General features: G+C 42.9%; 1 protein-coding gene across 2 annotated transcripts in view; it reads left to right on the plus strand.

Annotated features, from left to right (window-relative positions):
* Mtmr12 (myotubularin related protein 12) overlaps positions 1-20,710 on the plus strand; it is a 65,931-nt gene extending 45,221 nt beyond the window's left edge. For both annotated transcript variants that reach the window (XM_051182568.1, XM_051182569.1), the window contains exons 8-16: positions 3,287-3,362; positions 7,806-7,912; positions 8,610-8,734; positions 9,786-9,864; positions 11,072-11,142; positions 12,844-13,016; positions 13,951-14,118; positions 14,948-15,109; positions 18,052-20,710. In XM_051182568.1, the coding sequence (XP_051038525.1) occupies positions 3,287-3,362; positions 7,806-7,912; positions 8,610-8,734; positions 9,786-9,864; positions 11,072-11,142; positions 12,844-13,016; positions 13,951-14,118; positions 14,948-15,109; positions 18,052-18,618 (1,528 nt within the window). In that variant the 3' untranslated portion in view covers positions 18,619-20,710. The remainder of the gene's footprint in view (positions 1-3,286; positions 3,363-7,805; positions 7,913-8,609; positions 8,735-9,785; positions 9,865-11,071; positions 11,143-12,843; positions 13,017-13,950; positions 14,119-14,947; positions 15,110-18,051) is intronic.
* The last annotated feature ends 313 nt before the right edge of the window (positions 20,711-21,023 follow it).

The following is a 21,023-nucleotide window of genomic DNA, read 5'->3' on the forward strand; positions in this document are numbered from 1 at the left end:
AAAGGTCTGGGATTGTTTTTAATAAACACAACAATGAAACCATTATCATACTTTCCAAATTCATACCACTTTTGTGTTTTGTTTTGTTTTCTGAGACTGTGTCTCCCTGTGAAGCACTTGCCCTGGAACTTGCTAGACCTCAAACTCAGAGATCTGCCTATCTTTGCCTCCCAAATTCTGTAGTTAAAGGAATTAAAGGAATTAAAGGAATGTGTTATGCCCAGCCTCACGTTATTTCTTTGATATCTAATTAGTATTTAAAAATTTCCTCATGATTTGGTTTGGCTTGGGGGTGGAGAGAAGTTTTTTGTTTTATGTGTGTGTCTGTTTTGAGATAGAATTTCACCATATATCCCAGGCTGGCCACCCAACTGCCAAGATTATAGGAGTGTGTCACCAATTCTTAACTCATTTTTGAAAAATTTCTCTTTCATCCTTTTTGTTTGTTTGTTTTGGGTGTTTTGTTTGTTTTGTTTTGTTTTTTGTTTTTGTAGCCCTGGATGTCCTGGAATTCACTCCATAGACCAGACTGTCCTCAAACTCACAGAGATCTACCAGCCTCTGCCTCTGCCTCTGCTCCTGCCTCCTGAGTGCTGGCATTAAAGGGTGCACCATCACTGCCTGGTTTTCTTTCATCTTTTTAATCTTACTATTAATGATTCAGAGTAGCATTTTGCCATTTCTTGATGGGTTTCTTAAGTTGCTTTATGTGTGGATTCTCAAACCATCATATTTTTCTTGAAATCAAGCTGTTTGCTGATTGCTTCCCACAATGTGGTGTTTGATGACCAGGTCCCTGGTGATAGTTTGGTTTTTTAGTCTACCTTCTGTAGATTGACGGATAGAACAGTTGTTTGTGTTTGTACTTTAAAGGTCCATCTTTCCATGAGGCTTGGGGAGGATGGCAGAGAGGATAAGACTACTTTCTGTTCTTGCAGAGCACTGGGGTTTGAGTCCTAGCACCCACATGGTGGCTCACACCTGTCTGTAACTCCAGTTCTGGAGAATCCAATACCCACTTCTGGCTTTTGAGGTCACTTTCATGGACATGGTGCATAGATATAAACTTAGGTACACATGCCTACACATAAAAATTTCTTTTCTGAATTTTTTCCCCCCTTGATTTGATGCTTATCAGATAGAGGTCAAGCTTGCAGTGGGTCTGTAAACACCTCTGTTTACATCTGTGCAACTTAGTTGCTCAGGCGCCTTCTGTCTCTATAGGCTTTATTTCAAACTCTTTGAGGGAGAGGTGTTTACAGCTCTGTAGGGTCTGTAAACTAGGAACCTATAAGCTAGGGTCTGTAAACAAGGTCTCTTGACTAGGAGCCAATGTGCCCATGTATTTTTGATCTCTCTGAAAAATTCAGCTTCCCTATGTCCTACAGTTCAGCAGGTTTTTCTTGTAGAGATGAAATTTCTCCTGTAGATCACTGAAATCACAGTGGCTCCAGGTCTTTGGCATAATCCAGGAAGAGCCTCAATCAGTGTGGTGTCTCAGTTTCTTAGCTTCTTTATTTATAAAATGACAATAATCATACTACATATCTGTTAGAGTTTTGGATTAAATGAGTCACTTAGGTGATGAATTAGAGCAATATCCCACACAGAGGAGCACACCTCAAATGTCTGTTGGCAGAACTTGTTTGTTTATTCAAGACAAGAGTATTTATCATGTAGTTCTGTCTGTCTATTGGAACTCAGAACATAGACCAAGATGGCCTTAACTGAGACCCGGTCTTAAACTCATTGAGATGTAACCTCCCAAGTGCTGGGATTGAAGTCATGTGCTGTCATACCCCTGTCAGAGTTTGTGATAAAATGGACCACAGTCTTCATAGTTACTGATTTTTCTATTAGTATAATTATATAAACAACACAGGTGCTTATGTTGTTACTGTTGGACGAGATTTTGGACTTCATATACTTTTAGATACAGCATTTTCCAGTCTCTACCTTTTTCAGTGCTGAAGATTAAACCAAGGGCCTTGTGCATGCTAGGCAGGGTCTCTGTTGCAGAGCTGTACCCACACCCCTCATCTCCCTTACCTCCCTCATCTTGTAGAATAGGACACAGACCCAGAAAGGCAGACCAATTTACATTCCTTGCCAGCAGAGGCAAGGCTATGCAGAGCCAAAGGCAGAGCTAGAGTTTGAGTTTGGATTCCTAATCTATTTGTCAGTGTTCTTGTCACCAACCTAGGGGTGGCAGTTCATCTCTGGTTCTTACCAGGGAAGTGTGGTCTTTTTGTAGTCATTGGTAATTCCTTGATGTGACCTTTCATGTTCTGTGAATTTGTCGAACTAAAAGCTGATTGTCTTTCCTATCACATCAGCCATCTCTCAAAAATCACAACCCTGAGACTCTTCATTAACTATGAAAGCTTGGCCTTAGCTTAGGCTTGTTTTTAACTAGCTTTTGTAACTTAAGTTAATCTATTTCTATTCATCTATGTTCTGTCACATGCTGCCCACTCTGCTTCTTCTATGTCCCCTGGTGTCTCTTGCATACCTAGATTCATCTCCTAGCTTCTCTCTCACAAGTCCCAGAAGTCCCACCTATACTTCCTGCCTAGCTATTGGCCGTTCAGCTTTTTATTCCACCAATCACAGCAAATACATCTTCACACAGTGCACAAATGCCCCACAACAGTTCCCTTTTGGGCTAAATGAAAAGGAAAGGTTTTAACTTTAACATAGTAAAACAATACAATAAGAATAATTATCAGGTAAGAATTACATTCATAATGTTCAGTCTATTTGGATTTGACAAATTCAGAGAAACTACTCTGTTACCTACCCTGTTATTGATCCAAAGTATTATACCTAAATCACTTTTTATCATAACTTGTATTCCCATACTAAAATTATCTTCTTAGGCCTAAAAACATCTTAGATAAACAACTTAAGCTTTTATGCTTCTCAGCCTTATAAACGTTTATATCTCTTATGTGAAGATATATTGCTGTATTGTAATAAAAGGCTGAATGGCCAATAGCTAAGCAGGAGGTATAGTGGGATTTCTGGGGAGTAAAAGAAAGGAGGAAGAATCTAAGCACTTAGGAGAAGTCAGGAGAAATGAAGAGGAAACAGAAGGTAATGGCACATGATACAACATACATTAATATAAATGGGTTAATTTAAGTTATAAGAGCTAGTTGAGGTAAGCCTAAGCTGAAGGCCAAGCTTTCATAATTAATAAAAGAGTCTCTCTGTTGTTATTTGGGAGCTGGCAAGTGGGACAGAAAAAGACTCAGTTACAGCTGATGCCACCTCTTTCTTCTAGGTTGCCAGCATACTTTGTTGTTCCCACTCCCCTTCTCGAAGAGGATGTGCAGCGTTTTCAGGGCCATGGCATACCAGTAAGTGCATCTGGGGCCCTGGGAGAGGGGACAGCAGCAACTCTCAGCTCAGTCATCCTAGCAGTGGTCCCTGTAAAGCCCTTAGCTCTGGTGCTCCAGGGTCTGTCTACTGTCTAAGAGAAATCTGGAAACACCACAGGGACCCCCCCTAGATCAGTCTCCTGAACACAAGACTCTCTGGGACAAGTCTAAAGTTGTCACAAATGCTCTTAACAATTTTAGCAGAGACATTGAAAAGCTTTGGGATCATAATGGGTCCACCTGCTTTAAAACTTAACTCATTTGAACCTGAGCTGGCACTACAAAGAGTAGATTTTAATTTGTTTTGGCCAGCTGTTAGTCTTGATATGGGTCTGTCAAGTTTTTTGCTAGAAACAACATGAAGCACACCTTAGTTTTCACAGAATAGGTTAGGAGCCACATTTAGTATGTCACTGATCAAATAAAGCAAGACTAGGTGACACCCCTATTTCTAATTATTGGATGGGAGTTACCCAGCTTGTGGGACTTTAGAAAGAAGTAAGAATTATAAAGAAAGTGCTGTGCAGCACACAGGCTGGTTTGCCAGAAGAATCTTTAATGTGAGCTACCATGGTGAAGCTTCATCACACATCCAGAGCCCATGGAGGCTGGACAGATATGAATGTGGCCCTTGCAGAGGGGCAAAGTCCCTCTGCCTGGCCTAGGAGTGCAGCTTTGCAGCACCAGATTGAAGCACTGTTGGCTGAGTATTGCCAAATGACCGATTCCCACCCACCCCCCAGAGGAAGCCAGAGACACAGATTTTTACGTGAGTTTTCCATACCCAACTAGATGTGGCAAAGTTGAAAAGTTTTAAAAACTTTGTCTTTGGGATATAGCAGGATCACATTTCACCAGTTTTCAGCCTGTAGGTGACAGCTGCTGTTTACATACTTACCTTTACACTCTTAAAATTAGTCTGTGGGAGAGTTTTGTTTATGTAGGTTGTGTGGTATTAGAAATTCCAGTTGAGGCTGGGCAGTGGTGGCTCGTGCCTGTAATCCCCAGCCTCAGGAGGCTGAGGCAGAAGGGTTACTCTGAGTTTGAGGATTGCATAGGCTGTAGAGTGAGACCCTGTTAAATTTTTTTTCCAAACTGAATTTTAATGAAAAAATTTAAGTAACATGTGCTAGCACAAGTAACATACTTTTATGGGAAATAATTGCCAGCTGGTTTTTTTTTTTTTTTTTATTCAGTCTGTTGTGGTATGCTGGGGATCTTAAAGAACACAGAGAAACTACAACTTCAGACATGTGTATTTGGAAAGGAAGGCACTGTTGGTAGCTGGACTGAGAATATTGTTATTTGCCAGTGTACCAGAACATGGTCTGTGACCACAGTAAGAAATTTGAAAACACAAGGAACAGTTAACTAAAATCCACCAACTGTTTTATACTTTTAATAGAATTTAGAGAAAATTTTTTTTCTATTACACATAACATAAAGCATACGGGTTCATGGTTATACATCTAAATATTGGCCCATCAATACCATCCTCTCACAAGAAGAGTAACTGGGCAGCTATTCAAGTAATGTCAGGTGCTAGTTTTCGATATTTCTAATTTTTTGCTTTATTTTTTGCTCATTTTTGTCATTGGCAACGTTTTGTATATTGCTTTCTTTGAAATGATAAGCTGTCTCTGTACTCACTTTTTACATTTTTTTCCCCATGTCCCTCCCTATTCCTTAAGTTCATGACTTCTTCTTTAATTATTGTTGTTACATATGTGTATGCATATATGTATGCACATACACCTAAATGTGTGTGTATGTATGAATGCACACACACACACACAACCCACTGAGTCCTTTAGTGTTGGTTATATGTACTGTGTTGATGGCTGACCCCTTGGAATTAGATAACCTATCAGGGATCATTGGGGATGATTCCCCCTTTCTCAGCAGCTGTAAATTGCATATAGCTCTTTATCTAGGGTAGGGGCCTTGTGAGATTTCCCCTATGCACATTGGCATGTCAACTGGTATTCTCATTATGCAGGTCTTTTTTACTCAACCATACTATTGAGGTGTCACAGTACAGCTGTTTCCCAGCAGGTGTTCTGATCCTCTGGTTCTTAAGAACTTTGCATCTTTGTAAATGTATCAGTTAGGGTTGAGCACACCAATTTCCTTCCACTTGTTTCCTGCATTTAATCAGCAGTGGATCTCAGTAATAGTTACCAACGTCTCTAAAAGGAGACTTCTTAGATTAAGGGGTGAGTGAGAGTTACACTTATCTATGGACATAAGAATAAGTATTTAGAATAAAAGTCCAATTAGATAACTGTTGGTTACCCCCAGGTGCCACAGTTGCATCACTGACACTGTCTTCTGGGCTGGTCATTTTGTGGTCTATAGGCATCACAGCTAGACAGACTGGTGGCTGTTTTTTCCATGATGGCTTGCCTAGCTCCTTCTACTATTACAAGAGCTAGTCCTCCAAAGCCTAAATATGCACATCTTTTGTTAAAGTCACTCTAAACTCAGTAGGACAGATACTTTATGGTAAATCATAGTCAAGATTATAAAATTGACCATTTACAAAATTGTATTATTAGTGAGGGCTGTGGACATGGATACTGTTGTACTTGTGTGAGGTCACAGGACAGCCTTGTGGAGTTGGTTTTCTCCTTCCACCTTGCTCATGATCTGGGGATTAAACTCTGGTCATCAGGCTTGTACAACAAGTACTTTACCCACGGAGCCATCACTTGAACCTTAAAATTAGCCATTTTTAACCTTCTGTTAAGGACATTCTCAAGTAAATTGGACTAGTTTCCTGCAAGCAGTAACTTAGTAACAAGCTGTGTAGTTGTATGGTTGTACCTGGACTGGTGCTGACTGGTACTGGACTTTGCCACTGGCAAAGTCACCACTGCTACTGCATCTCAGTGCACATGTCAGCATAGTGGAAAATGGTGGTGGTATGCAGGCCACCCACAAGGGTCTTGGGTCTCAGGACAGTGTGTGGTACACTTGGAAAAGCACATTTGCTTGAGAGGAATGAGTGAAGCTTTAGGGATGTGTATTCCCTAATCTGCCTCGGTTATATGTTCTAACATTTTCAGTGCATGGACAGCAGTGAGAAATTACACAGGCTGGAGCTCACATGTCTACCACAGGACACAGAGCAGACTATCCCCTTCCCCACTCCCCTCTCCTCTCCCCTCTCTACCTGGGCTCAAATCCAGGGCCTCTTGATGCTTGGCAGGTGCTCTGTCCCTGAACTTCTAGACCCTCTTCTGTTTATTTCTTCACTAACTCCTCAAAGATCACTGTATAATTAGTCAGGTAGTAAACAACAGGAGTTCTAATAGGTCCTTTTTGTTTTGTTTTTGGAGACAGGGTTTCTCTATATTGCTTTAGAGCCTGTCCTGGAACTAGCTCTGTAGATCAGGCTGACCTCAAACAGAGATCTACGTTTCTGCTTCCCAAGTGCTGGGACTAAAGACATGCACCACCAATGCCTGACTAATAGGTCTTAATAATAAAAGCCCAGAGTCAGATAGAGGGGCAAATGCTGAGAGATCAGAGAGATGAAGGAACAAAACCACAGCCACCTTACCTACTTAGCTTTCCAGCCAAAAAGAGACTGAGAGCTCCTGTCTTCTCTCACCTCATCATTTCCTCTCTCCATTCAGTCATATCACTTCCTGTCTGTCTATACAGACCTCCAGACCTGGTCTGGATGGTTAACTAGTGGCTAGCTTTACCCACTGATCTTCAGGCAAGCTTTATTTGTTAGAATATAAATAAGATATCACTACAGAGGCAGAGTTTTCTTGTCTGGACCACCCAGTCCCAAATAAATACACAAAAGCTTATATTGATTACAAAATGCTGGGTTGGTAGTTCAGGCTTATTATTTACTAGCTCTTACATTTCAATTAGCCCATACTTATTAACCTATGTATTACCATGTGGCTCGTGGCTTTACCTGTTTGCTAGCATCTTGCTTCCCTGGTATCTGGGTTGAGTCTCTCTGACTCCTCCCTTCTTTCCTTCCTTAGTTTGGTTTTTCTGCTTAACCTTATCCCCCTGGCTATTGGTTAGCCAGATTCTTTATTAACCAATCAGAGCATAATTTACACAGTGTACAGGAATATTCCACCGTATCAGGTCATTCCAATCCTTGCCACTTTGCTAAGTTGCTTGTATTGGTTTACTCTGAAATAAAGAGTAGTAATAAGTTGTCTATTTGTTCCTCAGAGGAGATGTGACAGTTCTGATTAAAGATTATCATTTTATCTGTCCCAACTGAAAAATAAGTTATAGCTATATATCCCCAAAGGCCCGCCATTTTTGCTCCGTATAAGCAGTTAAAATGATTAGGAGCAATTTATTTCTTGGATACTGTCATCCAATCTTGACTAAGTTTCCTCCATCTGCATCTGACAAACACTTTTCTTTTCCTTTCTGTAGATCTGGTGTTGGTCCTGCCACAATGGAAGCGCCCTTTTGAAAATGTCAGCACTGCCCAAAGAGCAAGATGATGGCGCTCTGCAGATCCAGAAGAACTTCTTGGACGGGTCAGTACTCACACTGTGCTTTCTTGTGCTCCATTTAGCCGTTGTTCTTTAAGAGGCAGGTGGTAGGATAGTTCTTCCTGTGTGTCCATTCTGCTTACCTAGCACAGTAGCTTTGTGTTGGAGGAATACCAGTAATAATACTCACTAGGAAGATCAAGATCACTGTTTTCAGAGATTCACAGAAGTATTGGGCAGGGGGTAGGGGACTGGCATCATGGCTGTAATGTTAACAGCTTTCAAATCTAAGTCAATAGGGTATATCACTGTACTGTTATTCTATTATATATGGGGTAGAAGTTTCTCAAGATAATTTTAAATTTAATTAATTAACTTTATGTATGTGGGTATTTTGCCTGGGAAGCACGTGTGCCTATTCCCTGGAACTGAAATTCTAGAAGACTGTGAGCCTCTGTGGGCAAACCTAGCTGCTGCAGAAGATCAGCTAGTGCTCTTAACCACTGGGCTATCTCCCCAGCCCCTCAAAAATAAACAAAAGGAGTAGGTTATGTCATTAAATTGCTTTGACTTAAACATGACCTCCATTTCAACATCCACTGGCCCTATGAGTGAGGATTAAGTGAGGTGATAGCTACAGGGCTCTTAACACAGATGGTGGCTTGTGGCAAGTGCTCAGGACAAACAAACTATTCACATTTATGTTTGCTCTTCTAATCTCGTGTTACTTTTTGACACCTAGAATTTACAAGACCATCCACAGGCCACCCTATGAAATTGTTAAAACTGAAGACTTATCAAGCAACTTCCTGACCCTGCAGGAAATCCAGAATGCATACTGTAAATTTAAGCAGCTGTTTCTGATAGGTAAGAACAAGTGAGATCTTTTGTCACGTGGAGAAAGCCAATGGTGGTGTGCAGCGGCTCGCTCTGAGCCCAGATCATTGACAAGCAGTGTCAGGCTATGGCAGAAGTCCAGGGTTTCAGCTGCCACTGAGACTCCTGCCCAGCACTCTAGGCTCTCAGTGTGGCCTCTGTTTTAGTGGTCACATAGCCATCTCCTGCCCCTCTCCCCACAGCATGCCAGCCTCTGTAGTGAACATTTTAGCTCCTTTCAAAGGTTTTGAGCCACTGACCTCCATAATCATTTCTAATGTGAATGATTTGTTGGTTTTCCCTGGTGGACTTTTCTCCCTTCATTGGGCATGTACAATTTCTTCCAGTGCAAAACAGTTTTGTTAATAAGATATGCAAACACATTCCAACCTCTCCAGCTCCCACCCTCCCCTTGCTACATTTGTGTTCCCTCCCATCCTATTAGTGACAATTGAAAACATGACTGACTTAGTCACACACGTTGATCTGTTGATTTTGGGTTTTCTGAAGCACAGGGTTTCTGTCTGTAGCCCTGTGTAGCTCTGGCTGTTCAGGAACTTGCTCTGTAGACCAGGCTGGCCTCAAACTGCCTCTGCCTCTGGAGTGCTGGGACTAAAGGTGTGCACCACCATGCCTAACTGAATTCTTCACATTCTTAAACCAGCCTTTTCTCTGGGTTTGTCTTGTTTAGAGATAGCTTTTCCTAACTTTGACTCCTAAGCTAAGCATACTCTCTATTTTAGGGTTTGTTCAGCTGACATTGAATTTTCATTGCATATACTAACTGCTGGTATTGTGCTAAATATGACTGACACAGAAAGGAAAAAGAAACACCACTGTATACCTTTAACCAAAACGTGATACATGTTGTAAGGTAGATTTGAAGTAGATGATTTTACTGTTTAACTCAGGACTGACAATTGTATTTTATTTCATTCACTTGGAACCCTGAGCTGTACAGCCTGGGGGCTCGTGGGTGTGGTGTGGGAGGCGTGGCCGTGGTCAATAACCTGAAGTCTCCTGGTTTTTTTCCTGTTTTTAGATAACAGTACGGAATTTTGGGACACAGATATAAAGTGGTTTTCTCTGTTAGAAAGCAGCAGCTGGCTTGATATAATCAGGTATTTCAACCCATTGTTTTGCACATGAATTGTACAGTTTTCTAATTCTGAATAGTAGAGGAATTGGCAAATACCTAGCCTGTCACAGTTAATTATTCTGAGATCATATGTTTGGTTCAGGGTTGGGCTGCACGAGGTTCTCTCCCTCCACCCCCATGGTTTCTCTCTGTGGCCCTGGTTGTCTTTCAACTCGAGATCTGAGTGCTAGGATTAAAGGTGTGTGTCACTACCACCCTCTGAGTTGGGCTGCCTTTTATGTTTTCTCTTTATCATTTCTTTGTACATTTGATAAGAATTGTGTAACACTCACCGCTTAACAAAGAAGTGCACTCTATAAGCCAGACATTCTGAGACTACAAGAAAAGCTGTGACTGTTCAAAGCCAACTGAGGCAGTAGTGCTAGCCTGTTGGTGGGTGGGGGGAACGATGATGACACATTGACCTCCAACTGCAAATTATCCTGAACTGAACTTTATGTGTATCTTGTTTGTACCTATTATTTACTTTTTTTTTTTTTTTTTAAAGAAAAATCACTGTTAATAATGTCAATGCATCATTTTGGTTTAGAATTGAATCTCAGAGAATTATATTACCTTTTCTAACCCACAGCTGTGTTGCCATTAACTAAAGGACACAGCAAAGGCAGATACAAACCAGTGCAAGAGACTAGCCCACCCCGTGCCACACCAAGGAAACACTGTTTCACCCACCTTGATGCAGCTCTCTCTTACATTCTTTTACCCTCTTTTTTTTTTTTTTTTTTTTTTTTTTAAGATAGGGTCTCTTTGTAGCCCGGGTTCACCTCAGCTGGGACTTTTCCATATTGCTGCAATGATACAGTGTCCTTTATTTACACAGCTAAATAATATTCCAACATGCACATATGTGCACACATAAATTTATTCTCTATTTGTCAGTAAACTCTTAGGTTGCTTCCATGTTTTGATTAGCATCAATAATGCTGCAGTGCATGTGGAGGTGTAGATATCTAAGATACTTCTTCTATCCCTGTAATTAGTGTGTGTGTGTGATGTGTACTCTGGTATATCCATAATGAGTAGATAGTGATTATTTCCTTGATTGTTTCCTTTTCCAGCCTTTTAACATGAATAGAGAACTGAAGAACAATTCAAACTGCCTATAAACTTGTTGTCTATAGCACAAAGCTCAAAAGCTAACGCTCTGTTTTCATATCTCCCATGTTTAGACGCTGCCTAAAGAAAGCAATAGAGATTACAGAATGCCTGGAAGCTCAGAGCATGAATGTCCTCCTCTTGGGTAAGAAAGCACATGGGTAGTTGGGGTGGTTTCCTTCAATAAGTCAGCTTTTTTTTTTTTTTTTCCCTGTCATTTTGGTTTTTGCGACAGGGTTTCTCTGTGTAACAGCTCTGGTTGTCCTGGAACTTGCTTTGTAGACCAGGCTGGCTTCAAACTCATCCACCTGCCTCTGCCTCCCAAGTGCTGGGATTAAAGGTGTGTGCCACCACCAGGCTAAGAGTAACTTTCGTATAGTAACTTTCGTATATGTAACTTATGGAGTATATTTGTTTCTTCTTCTCCCTCTTCTTTTTCCTTGGCTTGTAATCCTTTGCCCCAATTTTCACTGTTACAGTTTAAAACAAAATCCTTTCTCTTGGAACTTGGCAGGCCCACTCACAGCCCAAGAAGAAATTGTTTGGTGTCTTTACCCAGCAGTCTTTGAGATGCCCTTTTATACAGGAGATCTGCTTTTCTTGCCTGTATGCAGGCAGCCTTGTGCTTTGCCTTGGGAGATGAAGTGCTGGGCTGTGGCTTTCCTCTCCTCAGTGAGCTATTTGCTGTGCTGCAGGACCCTGTAAACTACCTGCAGCAGAGAGTACTGTGAGTGCTTAGATAGGAGCCAAAGTGTCACCAGCTCGGTAGCTCTTATCTCAGTTGTTTTCAGGAGATGAAGTCTCATTGCACTAACCAGGCTGGCTTCAAATTCCTGGGCTTAAGTGATCCTCCTGCTTTAGCTTCACCAGTATCTGGAATAACACCCAGAATTGTCCTCCAGGCTGGCCTCTGCATGTACCTGCACACAGGTGCACACTCACAGGCATACATCCATCCACAAATCTCTCTATTAATTCCATGTAGTTCTGTGTGTTTGCTGTAATTGAGTGTGAACCTGAGCTTTAGTAGTACATTGTAGTTCTAGGGCATAGGAAGACAGAGTGCTCGCACCATGAATGTCCCTCTAGTTCTCTAACCCTAACGATACAATCACCATCTTCCTTCAGGACAGTTTATAAAAGCATATGAATTGCACCCTTTTGGAAGGGGAATAGAGAGGAAGCTGTGGGAAATGTAGAACTGACTTTACTATCTTCAAACTCTAAGAAAGCATGGCTGTGGCTGTGTGTTTGCCTTTGCTCTAAGTTAGCAGTGTTAAGTCTGTGAAAGGACTTTGGCCTTGTGGGCTGAATAAAGTGCACTCCAAGTGGGCAGGCACATGGAAGAGTACCAAGGAGAATTCCTCCTGTAGGCTTGGCAAGGAGAAGCAGGCGCCTCTGTGTTCCTCAGACAGAACAGGAAAGAGCCTTGTGACTGAGCAGTCTGTGAAGAAAGGGGAGAAGGGCCTGAGGTGAATAGGCTGAGTCTAGAGCAGTGAACGGTGACTCAAGCTATCTCTCCAGGAAAGGGAAGTAGACTTCATCCACAGGCAGACAGGCCATCAGTGCATGAGTGTTGCTCCTCTCTTAAGGCACCTGTGGATGCCATGTGTGGATTTTTCAGTGTTGTGTTTGTTCAGTAAGCAGATCCCTGCTCAGCGCTACTGTGAGTTGAGCCTGTCCTAACAAGCCAGAAGTGGTTTGTCTCTCCCAAGTTGGCTGTTGTCTATAGAAAGTAACAGCAGACCTAGGTGCTGGGAACCCTGCTTTTAAGTGTGTGGATGAGAACACTGCCTCGTTGTAACACTCTGTCTTTCTCTTTGATGCTGCTGCTGGACCCTTCTAGAAGAGAACGCATCTGACCTCTGCTGCCTCCTGTCCTCACTGGTGCAAGTGATGATGGACCCCCACTGTCGAACCAGGACTGGGTTCCAGAGCCTCATCCAAAAGGAGTGGGTCATGGGTTGCCACTCCTTCTTGGATCGCTGCAACCATCTCCGACAGAGTGACAAAGAGGAAGTGAGTGTCCTCACTGCAGATTGTTGCAGTCTGGGGAGAGAGACTGCCTCTTTCCTGGTCACTGTCCTCAGATGTAGCCTTGTCAAGTCCATACTTGACAGATATCAGGAAACTGGTCAGCTCAGCTCAGATGACTTGAATGCTCTGAACAAAATGGAAATCCTTCCAAGGGCTAAGGATATCAATAAGCATGTTCAAAGTTTTGTAACTGGTGAAGAGTAAGGCTATATATGCATTTCATACTAGGAGAAACACTGGTTTTGTAACACTTATTTACAAAATAGGAAGAAAGAATCCTTCAAATCTTGCTAAATTAAACTCTGTTGTAGTTAGTGATGTGTGGTGTATAAATGTGCTACAGAAAACATACTTAACAGTAAATTTTCTTTGTGCTGGTGCCATGCTTTGCTGGAGCCTTTGCAGTGCTGGGAGAGGTGTGCTCTGAGTCACAGCCTTTTCTGTTTGATGTCATTGCTGCATTGTTTGGGTACGGAGTTTTGGTTATGTTGTCTACATTGGCTTCAAACTCAGCATTCCATCTCATCTCTGAGACCCACCAGCCAGCCAGAGAGCGTTCCCTGCTCCTCCTCAGACCTCCTTCCACAGGTCACTTCCGCCCCTGGCGCCACCCCCAATGGGCGTGGTCAGTGCCACAGAAGGAGACAAAGTGAATATCCCACTACAGTGTTGCTATCACCAAAGCTGTTATGTTAGTGCACATCCATTATGAGGTTTTAGATACTTGTCTTTGACAAGTAGGTACTGCTAACCCACGGCGAGTGGTCTCCCCTGAGAATAATTGTTACTTGGAAAGGGTTATCTGTTGTTTCCCAGAGAGGCAGGGCTCAGAAACTTCTAATGGCTGTCAATGAGCTCAGGGCAGCTCATGCTAGGCCTAGACTTCCTAAATAATGTGTGCTTTGTCTCCACATAGGTCCCAGTGTTCCTGCTTTTCTTAGACTGTGTCTGGCAGCTTGTGCACCAGCACCCTCCAGCATTTGAGTTCACAGAGACTTTCCTGACTGTTCTGTCAGATAGCTTATACATACCTATTTTCAGCACCTTCTTCTTCAATTCGCCTCATCAAAAAGATACTAACGTGGTAAGAGTCCCTTTTAGAGACCCCTATGCCAAAAAAGTTACATCTTCCAAACTTGATGCATTAAGAGTGGGCCCTAAAAGTGACATGTATTCAACATTGCTTAAGCATCAGACATTATTTCAAGTGATTGCTAGCTGTTCCTACTTGGGGCAGTATTTAATCCTTGTAGCACACTAGTTATATATTGTTATCCCTGAGGAGTCTGAAACACAATAATCATCTAGCCCAAGGTTATGTAGAGTAAATATTTAAGCTCCTCTTCATTACCTTAATACCTAGAGTTAACTCTGGGATAAGAATGGACACCAAAGTAACAGAGTTGCCAGGCTTTGGTTTTACACCTAAAAGCCCTTCTGGCTGTGCTCAGCCTGTGCCCCAGGTGGAAAGTGTCTCTGTTACTCTCCATGACTTCATCTAGGCCTCTCTTGCCTTGGGACTGACTTCAAATTGGCAGAGTGCCAAGTTGCACGAGGAAAAGGAAACAATGGAACCTGGCATCTTAGGCGCACAGCCCTGGGTTCAGCCCTGCAGCTTGCCAGCTTCATACCCTCAGTCACTTCACTTGTTTTCCTCAGTTTCTTCAGATGTCAAATTGGGAAAGTAGGGGTTAACTCACAAGATTGTGCCCAGCCATGTAGCCTCCATAGGGCACTGAAAATAAGGACCCTTGTCACCCTCCCCACCAAGAGCTTCTGCCTTAAGAAATGAAGCCTGTGTGCATTCATGCGTGGTCCCAGCAGAGCACTGTTCCTGGAGCCTCTTTCTGAAAATGTATGTTTGCTTTCCAGCCGTCCCTGGAAACCGTGGTGACCTGTGCTTGTTTTGGCAGGGTAGGGAAAGCCTGGATACACAAAGCAAGCCTTTGACTCTGCTCACCGTGTGGGATTGGTCAGTACAGTTTGAACCCAAAGCACAGACATTGCTTAGAAACCCTCTCTATGTGGAAAAGCCAAAACTGGACAAAGGCCAGAGGAAAGGATCACGTTTCAAAGTAAGATATGCATGTCTTACCCTCCCCCCGCATTGGCTCCTCCATCCCATGCATGTGAGGACAAAGGCTACTTTATGGATCTTTATGGATCTCTCTGTTGGTGTGACCTCCAACACAGTGTGCAGTTGGGATTTGTGGCACTTGGGTTAATGGGTCTCATTAGTGATGCCTTCAGCTAATCTGCCTTTGCTCTGATGAGACATGCCACCGAGGCTGCTATTGTCCTGGTTGTGCTGCATGGAATTATGTCTCTTACCCTCTCTGTGTGGCTGGTAGAGTGAAGGGAACATTGATTGTGGAGGTTTTACTCCTCATATACCAGTTTGTATATTTCATAGCAAGACTTTTCTTTTTCTTTTTAAAAACACTATTCGTTGGGCACCCTAGCACTTGGGAAGCAGAGGCCGGCAGATTTCTGTGAGTTCGAGGCCAGCCTGGTCTACAAAGCTACTCAGAGAAACTCTATATCGAAAAACAAGAACAACAGCTATTTTATGAGTTTGTGTGTTTTATTTGATATATATCTGTGTACTACATGTGTGCCTGGTACCCACAGAGCCCAGAAAAAAGAGCCCTGGATCCCCTGAAATTGGATTTCTAGTCAGTTATGAACCTCTGTGGGTGCTGGGAATCAAACCTGTATCCACTGGAAGTCAGTGCTGTTAAACACTGAACAAAGAGTTTACTTAGAAACCTATCAACTGAGAGTGACAAGCTTTATGTCAAGGTCTGTACTATGTCCCAGCTCTGCCTATTCTACTGTTGTGGCAAAAACAGTGGTCCTGAATGTTATACAGTGGCCACAGCTGTGTTCCAGTGTTTTACATAAGTGTCATCCCAGTTTTGGCTCATGAACTAGAGTTTGCCAGCCTGTATCCTAAACCACAAACAGCAAGTCTACTTTTCTTTTAGATTTTTTTCCCTGATTTTACTAATGATCATACTCTGAAATTCACTTAACTGACATACAGTTAAAACAGCTTTGTCACCGGGCCTGGAATGTCTCTGACAGTGATGGAAAATCCAAGTCCATGCATGTCAACATCTTTCCCACCACTGTCCTTCCTACCTGCCTGATCCTCAGGGGCCCTAGGCATGGGACAGGGTTCTAGTCTAAGGAAGCTGGGCTCAAGTGAGCCAAGGCCAGCACTTGGAGACCAAGTCAGCTTCTGAGCACTTCCATCTGCCATGTTGCCCTTCTAGCTGTCCTCAGGCCCAAAGCAAATGCTTCCCTTTTCTGCAGTGTCAGCCCAAGTCAGCCAGGGATGAGCTTTTCTTTGGTGTGCCATGCCCCCTGGTGGCAGCCTGCACTAGAGTCTCAGAGCTGCCAGGTACCTGTGGGGCATGAAGCCACAGAGACAGCTAAGCACCCCTTGTCTGCTGTCCTTGCTGTCTCTTTTTATAGACTGTGGCAGATGATGTAAGCCAAGGGGCGGGAGGATTGAGGTTGTGTAAGTGAAGCAGGACTGGAGGTGAGCGACAAGGGACGTGGTCACAAGGTACCAGCTGGGGTACCATGCTGAGAGGACACATGGGAGCAGAGGCTTCAACACTTAGCAACATTTGGAGACAGTTAGATTCCCTTGGCTCTTTGTTTTGGTTTTTGGTTTTTATTTGTTTGGTCCCACATTCCTGCCTGACTCTCCTTGGTCATTATGAAGAAGAGAGGCCAATGATGCTTGGTTTTCATCTTTGGCCTCTTTCATCCATCTATATCTGGATGGAGAGTCAAAGCTTCTGGTCATCTCTGAGTTGTGCTGTTGTGGATAACTGCCTATGTGTGTGCATTTTTTATTGTTACTACTTATTCCATAATGAGGAAATATTTCCTTTGTAAAATTTTTATACTAGTAGAAATATATTTGAAAATTGGAGTACTAGTCTGAAGATAATATTTTTACTCTAGTCTTACTTTTTGGTAAGGTCTCACACTATTGCTCAGGCTGACATGAAATTCATTATGTAATTCAAGCTAGCACTAAGCTCCTGGCAGTCTCCTGTCTCAGTCTCCTAGCATGGGATTCCAGGAGTCAGCCACTGTTTATGGCTCTCTGGTCCTCCTTTGCTTGAACACATTAAGAGCAGAACAGTTGACAGGAAACAGCTTCTCCTCACATTTGGACCTTTTCCTTTGGGAATCTATGAAACCCACAACCTCTGACCTATCTTCATTACCTTCTCACGGTGTGCCTTGCTTCGGCTACTGAGAAAGCTTAAAAGCAGGAACAAAACTTAAATGCTCTCGTGTTTCCTATTCTGTGCAGCCTGCCAAACAAGAATGTCTGGCCAAGTTAGCCTGTTCCTCTTAGCCATTGCCTCTGCTCCCACTGCCTATGGGTCAGTACTATACCTTGAAGATGTTCAGACTATTACTGCAGTTAAGAGCTCTTACATTCTCAGAAAAGAAACATTTCTTTCCTTTTAACTGATGTGCTAACAGTGGCAGCACATACCTGTAATGCCAGTGATTGGAAGGCAGAAGCAGGAGGAGCCCAGTGTTTCAGGCCAGCCTGGTCTACACAGCGGGTTCCAGCTATATAAGTAAAAGACTGTCTCAAAAAGCCCCCGAGACTGAGGTAAATCATTAACTGTGCCAAACCAGTTTCTCTGAGGTACTCTGTTCCATTGATAACCCTCCTACCAGAAGGACTAGTCTGTCCCAGCATGCCTTTCTGTGCAGCCCCATGTGTGCCTGGTTTCTTTCATTGTTGATAATACACCAGGGTCACCAGGAACAGGAAGTCCTTTCTATCGATGTACTACAGCATTTTAATGGATGCACATGAAATGGCAGATCTGATGTCTCTTGACACGGCTTGAAGCAGAATGATGATGCTCTTTATTATCATTATTAATTATTATAAAAATAACTATTATCATCATTATTACTGTCACCTCACCTGTTAACCAGGTATTCTCCCCTTTTGTGTTCTCTTTCAAAGCATCAGCGACAGCTTTCTTTGCCACTCACCCAGTCGAAGTCATCTCCCAAAAGAGGATTTTTCAGAGAAGAAACAGATCATTTAATCAAAAACCTTTTAGGCAAGAGAATTAGTAAGCTTATTAACTCTTCTGACGAGTTCCAGGACAACTCTCGAGAGTTCTATGACAACTGGCATAGTAAGCCCACAGACTACCACGGCTTGTTACTGCCTCACATCGAGGGGCCAGAAATCAAGGTGTGGGCCCAGCGCTACTTACGTTGGATTCCAGAAGCCCAAATCCTGGGTGGTGGCAGAGTGGCCACTATGAGCAAACTGTTGGAGATGATGGAGGAAGTACAGAGCTTACAGGAAAAAATCGACGCCAAGCACCACAGACAGGAGGCGCACACACAGGCACCGTGTCTGCTCAGGAACTCTGCCCGCCTGTCCTCTTTGTTCCCTTTTGCAATGCTCCAGCGACATTCCTCTAAGCCTGTCTTACCCACCAGTGGCTGGAAAGCTCTGGGAGGTGAAGATGACTTGGCCAAACGAGAAGACGAGTTTGTGGACCTAGGGGATGTGTGACCTGTCTCCTCAGGGACTGTGTGAAAGAGGCATGCCAGAGGGTGGGACAGCTGTTCCTGGACTGGTGTCACGGTGTTAGTCCAGTACTGTGGAGGAGAAAGCCCAGGCTCCCGGGAAGAGAGCTGGTTCTTCTTTCTTTCCCAGTCTAAAAGATGATGCAATTAAAGCTGTGTCTCCAGCACTCAGAGAACAGATCCTGCTTGACCTGCCATAGGATTGGAGTCATTTCCTGACACCTGTATAACATGTACACAAAATGCCTCACGGCCAGGTTGCTGTGAAATCTTCCTTCTATTTTCTGTGCCAAGATAATTATGTAGCCTTGGGAACAAGAGCGAGGTCAGCTTTATATAGTGTCTGTAAATGGAGAGACGGAAAAATATTCCTTTTCTATGGAATTTTCCATAGAAAAGCTGGAAAATTCCACTGGTGTCATTCATCCTAACATTCAGACCCTTCTCCCTTGACTGTAACAAGGTGGGGTGGTGGCAGCCACCCTTCCTCTTTCCTGGGCCGACATTCCTAACTTCCTTCTTCCTGCTCCTTGCCATCTGCACTGCCCACCTTGGTGCAAATTGTCCCAGTGTCTTGCTGCTGACCTCTTGATTAAACTGGGGAATCCCTCTGTCTTCCAAGGGGAGCTTCCATTCCTTGGATCCCTCCATTTTGAGCATGCATTTGGTCTTCTATTTATGTCCAGAGGCTCATGGCACCTGGACTGTTGCCTCTCCGCAACCCCTCAGTTGCTCCCCACTCCTTCCCCCTTACTGTCATGGACACTAGGGCAGGCAGGTCACTTTCACAGGAAAGCCATTGTGTCACATGTGATTATCACGGGATGCCTCAGTAATTTAAAAGCCATAGAAGAAACTCAGCTCTGCCTGGTCACCTTGGATCTGCTGTTTTAAAGATAATATATTTTTTTTAGGGTTTGAAAGTATACTTTGTAAGGATCATTCCTGTTGTTCTTAATGGAACCCTGTGCAACCCCTCAAAAGGCAGGGAGCGTGGAGAGTAGGATGGGATGAGGAACCTCATTTGAGAATGTCTCAAGTGTTTGCCTTTCTACAGTTGCTGTTTTGGAGAGATCCTGTTGAGGAAATCTTTGTTGCTCATGGGCAATAAGGCGTTTTGAAACTTTACAAAGAGTTCTTTCTGATTTGCACTGAGTCATCTTTTGTACACAATGACCATTTTTTCTTCTTCTCCCCTCCACACCAATGCACAAAGTCAGGTTGGTGTGTTGAGATGGCATGTTGAGGGGAGGCGAGAATTTGTGTTTCGAGGGCCAGATGCACTCAGTCTTGGTTGCCTTAAGAGTCTTTCAGGCCAGGTCCGTGCTCGGCTTGTCATAGGGAATTTTAAAGCATACACATTCTTAGCTACCTTCACACGAGTTCTTCAAGCGTTCTAAACTATCAGTAACCGCCACTTCCTCTCTGCCACTACTTCCCAAAAACTCAGTAGATAACTATTTTTGTTACCATATTATAACGGGAATATTTATATGGTAGTCTCTATAGTCTTATGATTTCCTTTCCAAAAATGCCTCATGTGATGTCTTATCCTTCACAAGGTATAGTTTAAAGGCACAAGGTCATGTCCATTGTTATAGCAGTTGAATGTGCATTGAATATTTTTCTATTTTTTTAAATCACAATAGAAAAAGTAAGCAAGCTGTTGTCACCTGTGTGATTTATGACCATTTATGTATTTATATTTGAAACAAGATTTCTATAACTTGTATTTGTGTATAGAACTTTCCATGGGTTTATATATTGTGAATTTTTATCCAAGATTGAGATGTGGATTATGCTTAACATTAAAAGATAAAATAAGACCATTTGTTTAAAATGTACTGTGCATGTTTGGAAGTGTATATTAATAATTTATACCTGGCATTTGTTTATACCTCCAAGTTTTTACACTGAAGATAAACTAGCTTTAATTACATTCAAACAATTTAAGGGCGTAAGCAGTTAGGCTGAGTCAGTATAAACATTCAGCTTATTTTCTGGTGTTAATGAAGGTTTATTCTCCTGTCTCACTGCATTGTAGCTGACTGCAGAGATTAAAGCACAACTTAGAAGCAGCACTATGATTGATGTGCGTGCTCTGACTCCTGCTTCATCCTTCTCATTCATTCAGGACATGATATGCCTGGCCTGCAGCAGACACAAAGCCCTGGGAAGCTCAAGGCTGTGCTTTTCTGGACTGCCCCCCCCTTCTCTCTCCTCTCTGTATGTGTACACTCATATGTGGTTGGCAGGAAATGGGGTACCAGCATCTGAACAAATACTTCAAATCCGAGATGGTAACAAAATGCTATGAAAAGGGATGGTGAGATGGCAAGCAGGTTAAGGAACTCACCCTGACTGTGATGACTCTAGTTTATTCCAGGGACC

This window comes from Phodopus roborovskii, unplaced genomic scaffold, assembly GCF_943737965.1.
Source record: "Phodopus roborovskii unplaced genomic scaffold, PHOROB, whole genome shotgun sequence".
Taxonomy (NCBI): Eukaryota; Metazoa; Chordata; class Mammalia; order Rodentia; family Cricetidae; genus Phodopus; species Phodopus roborovskii.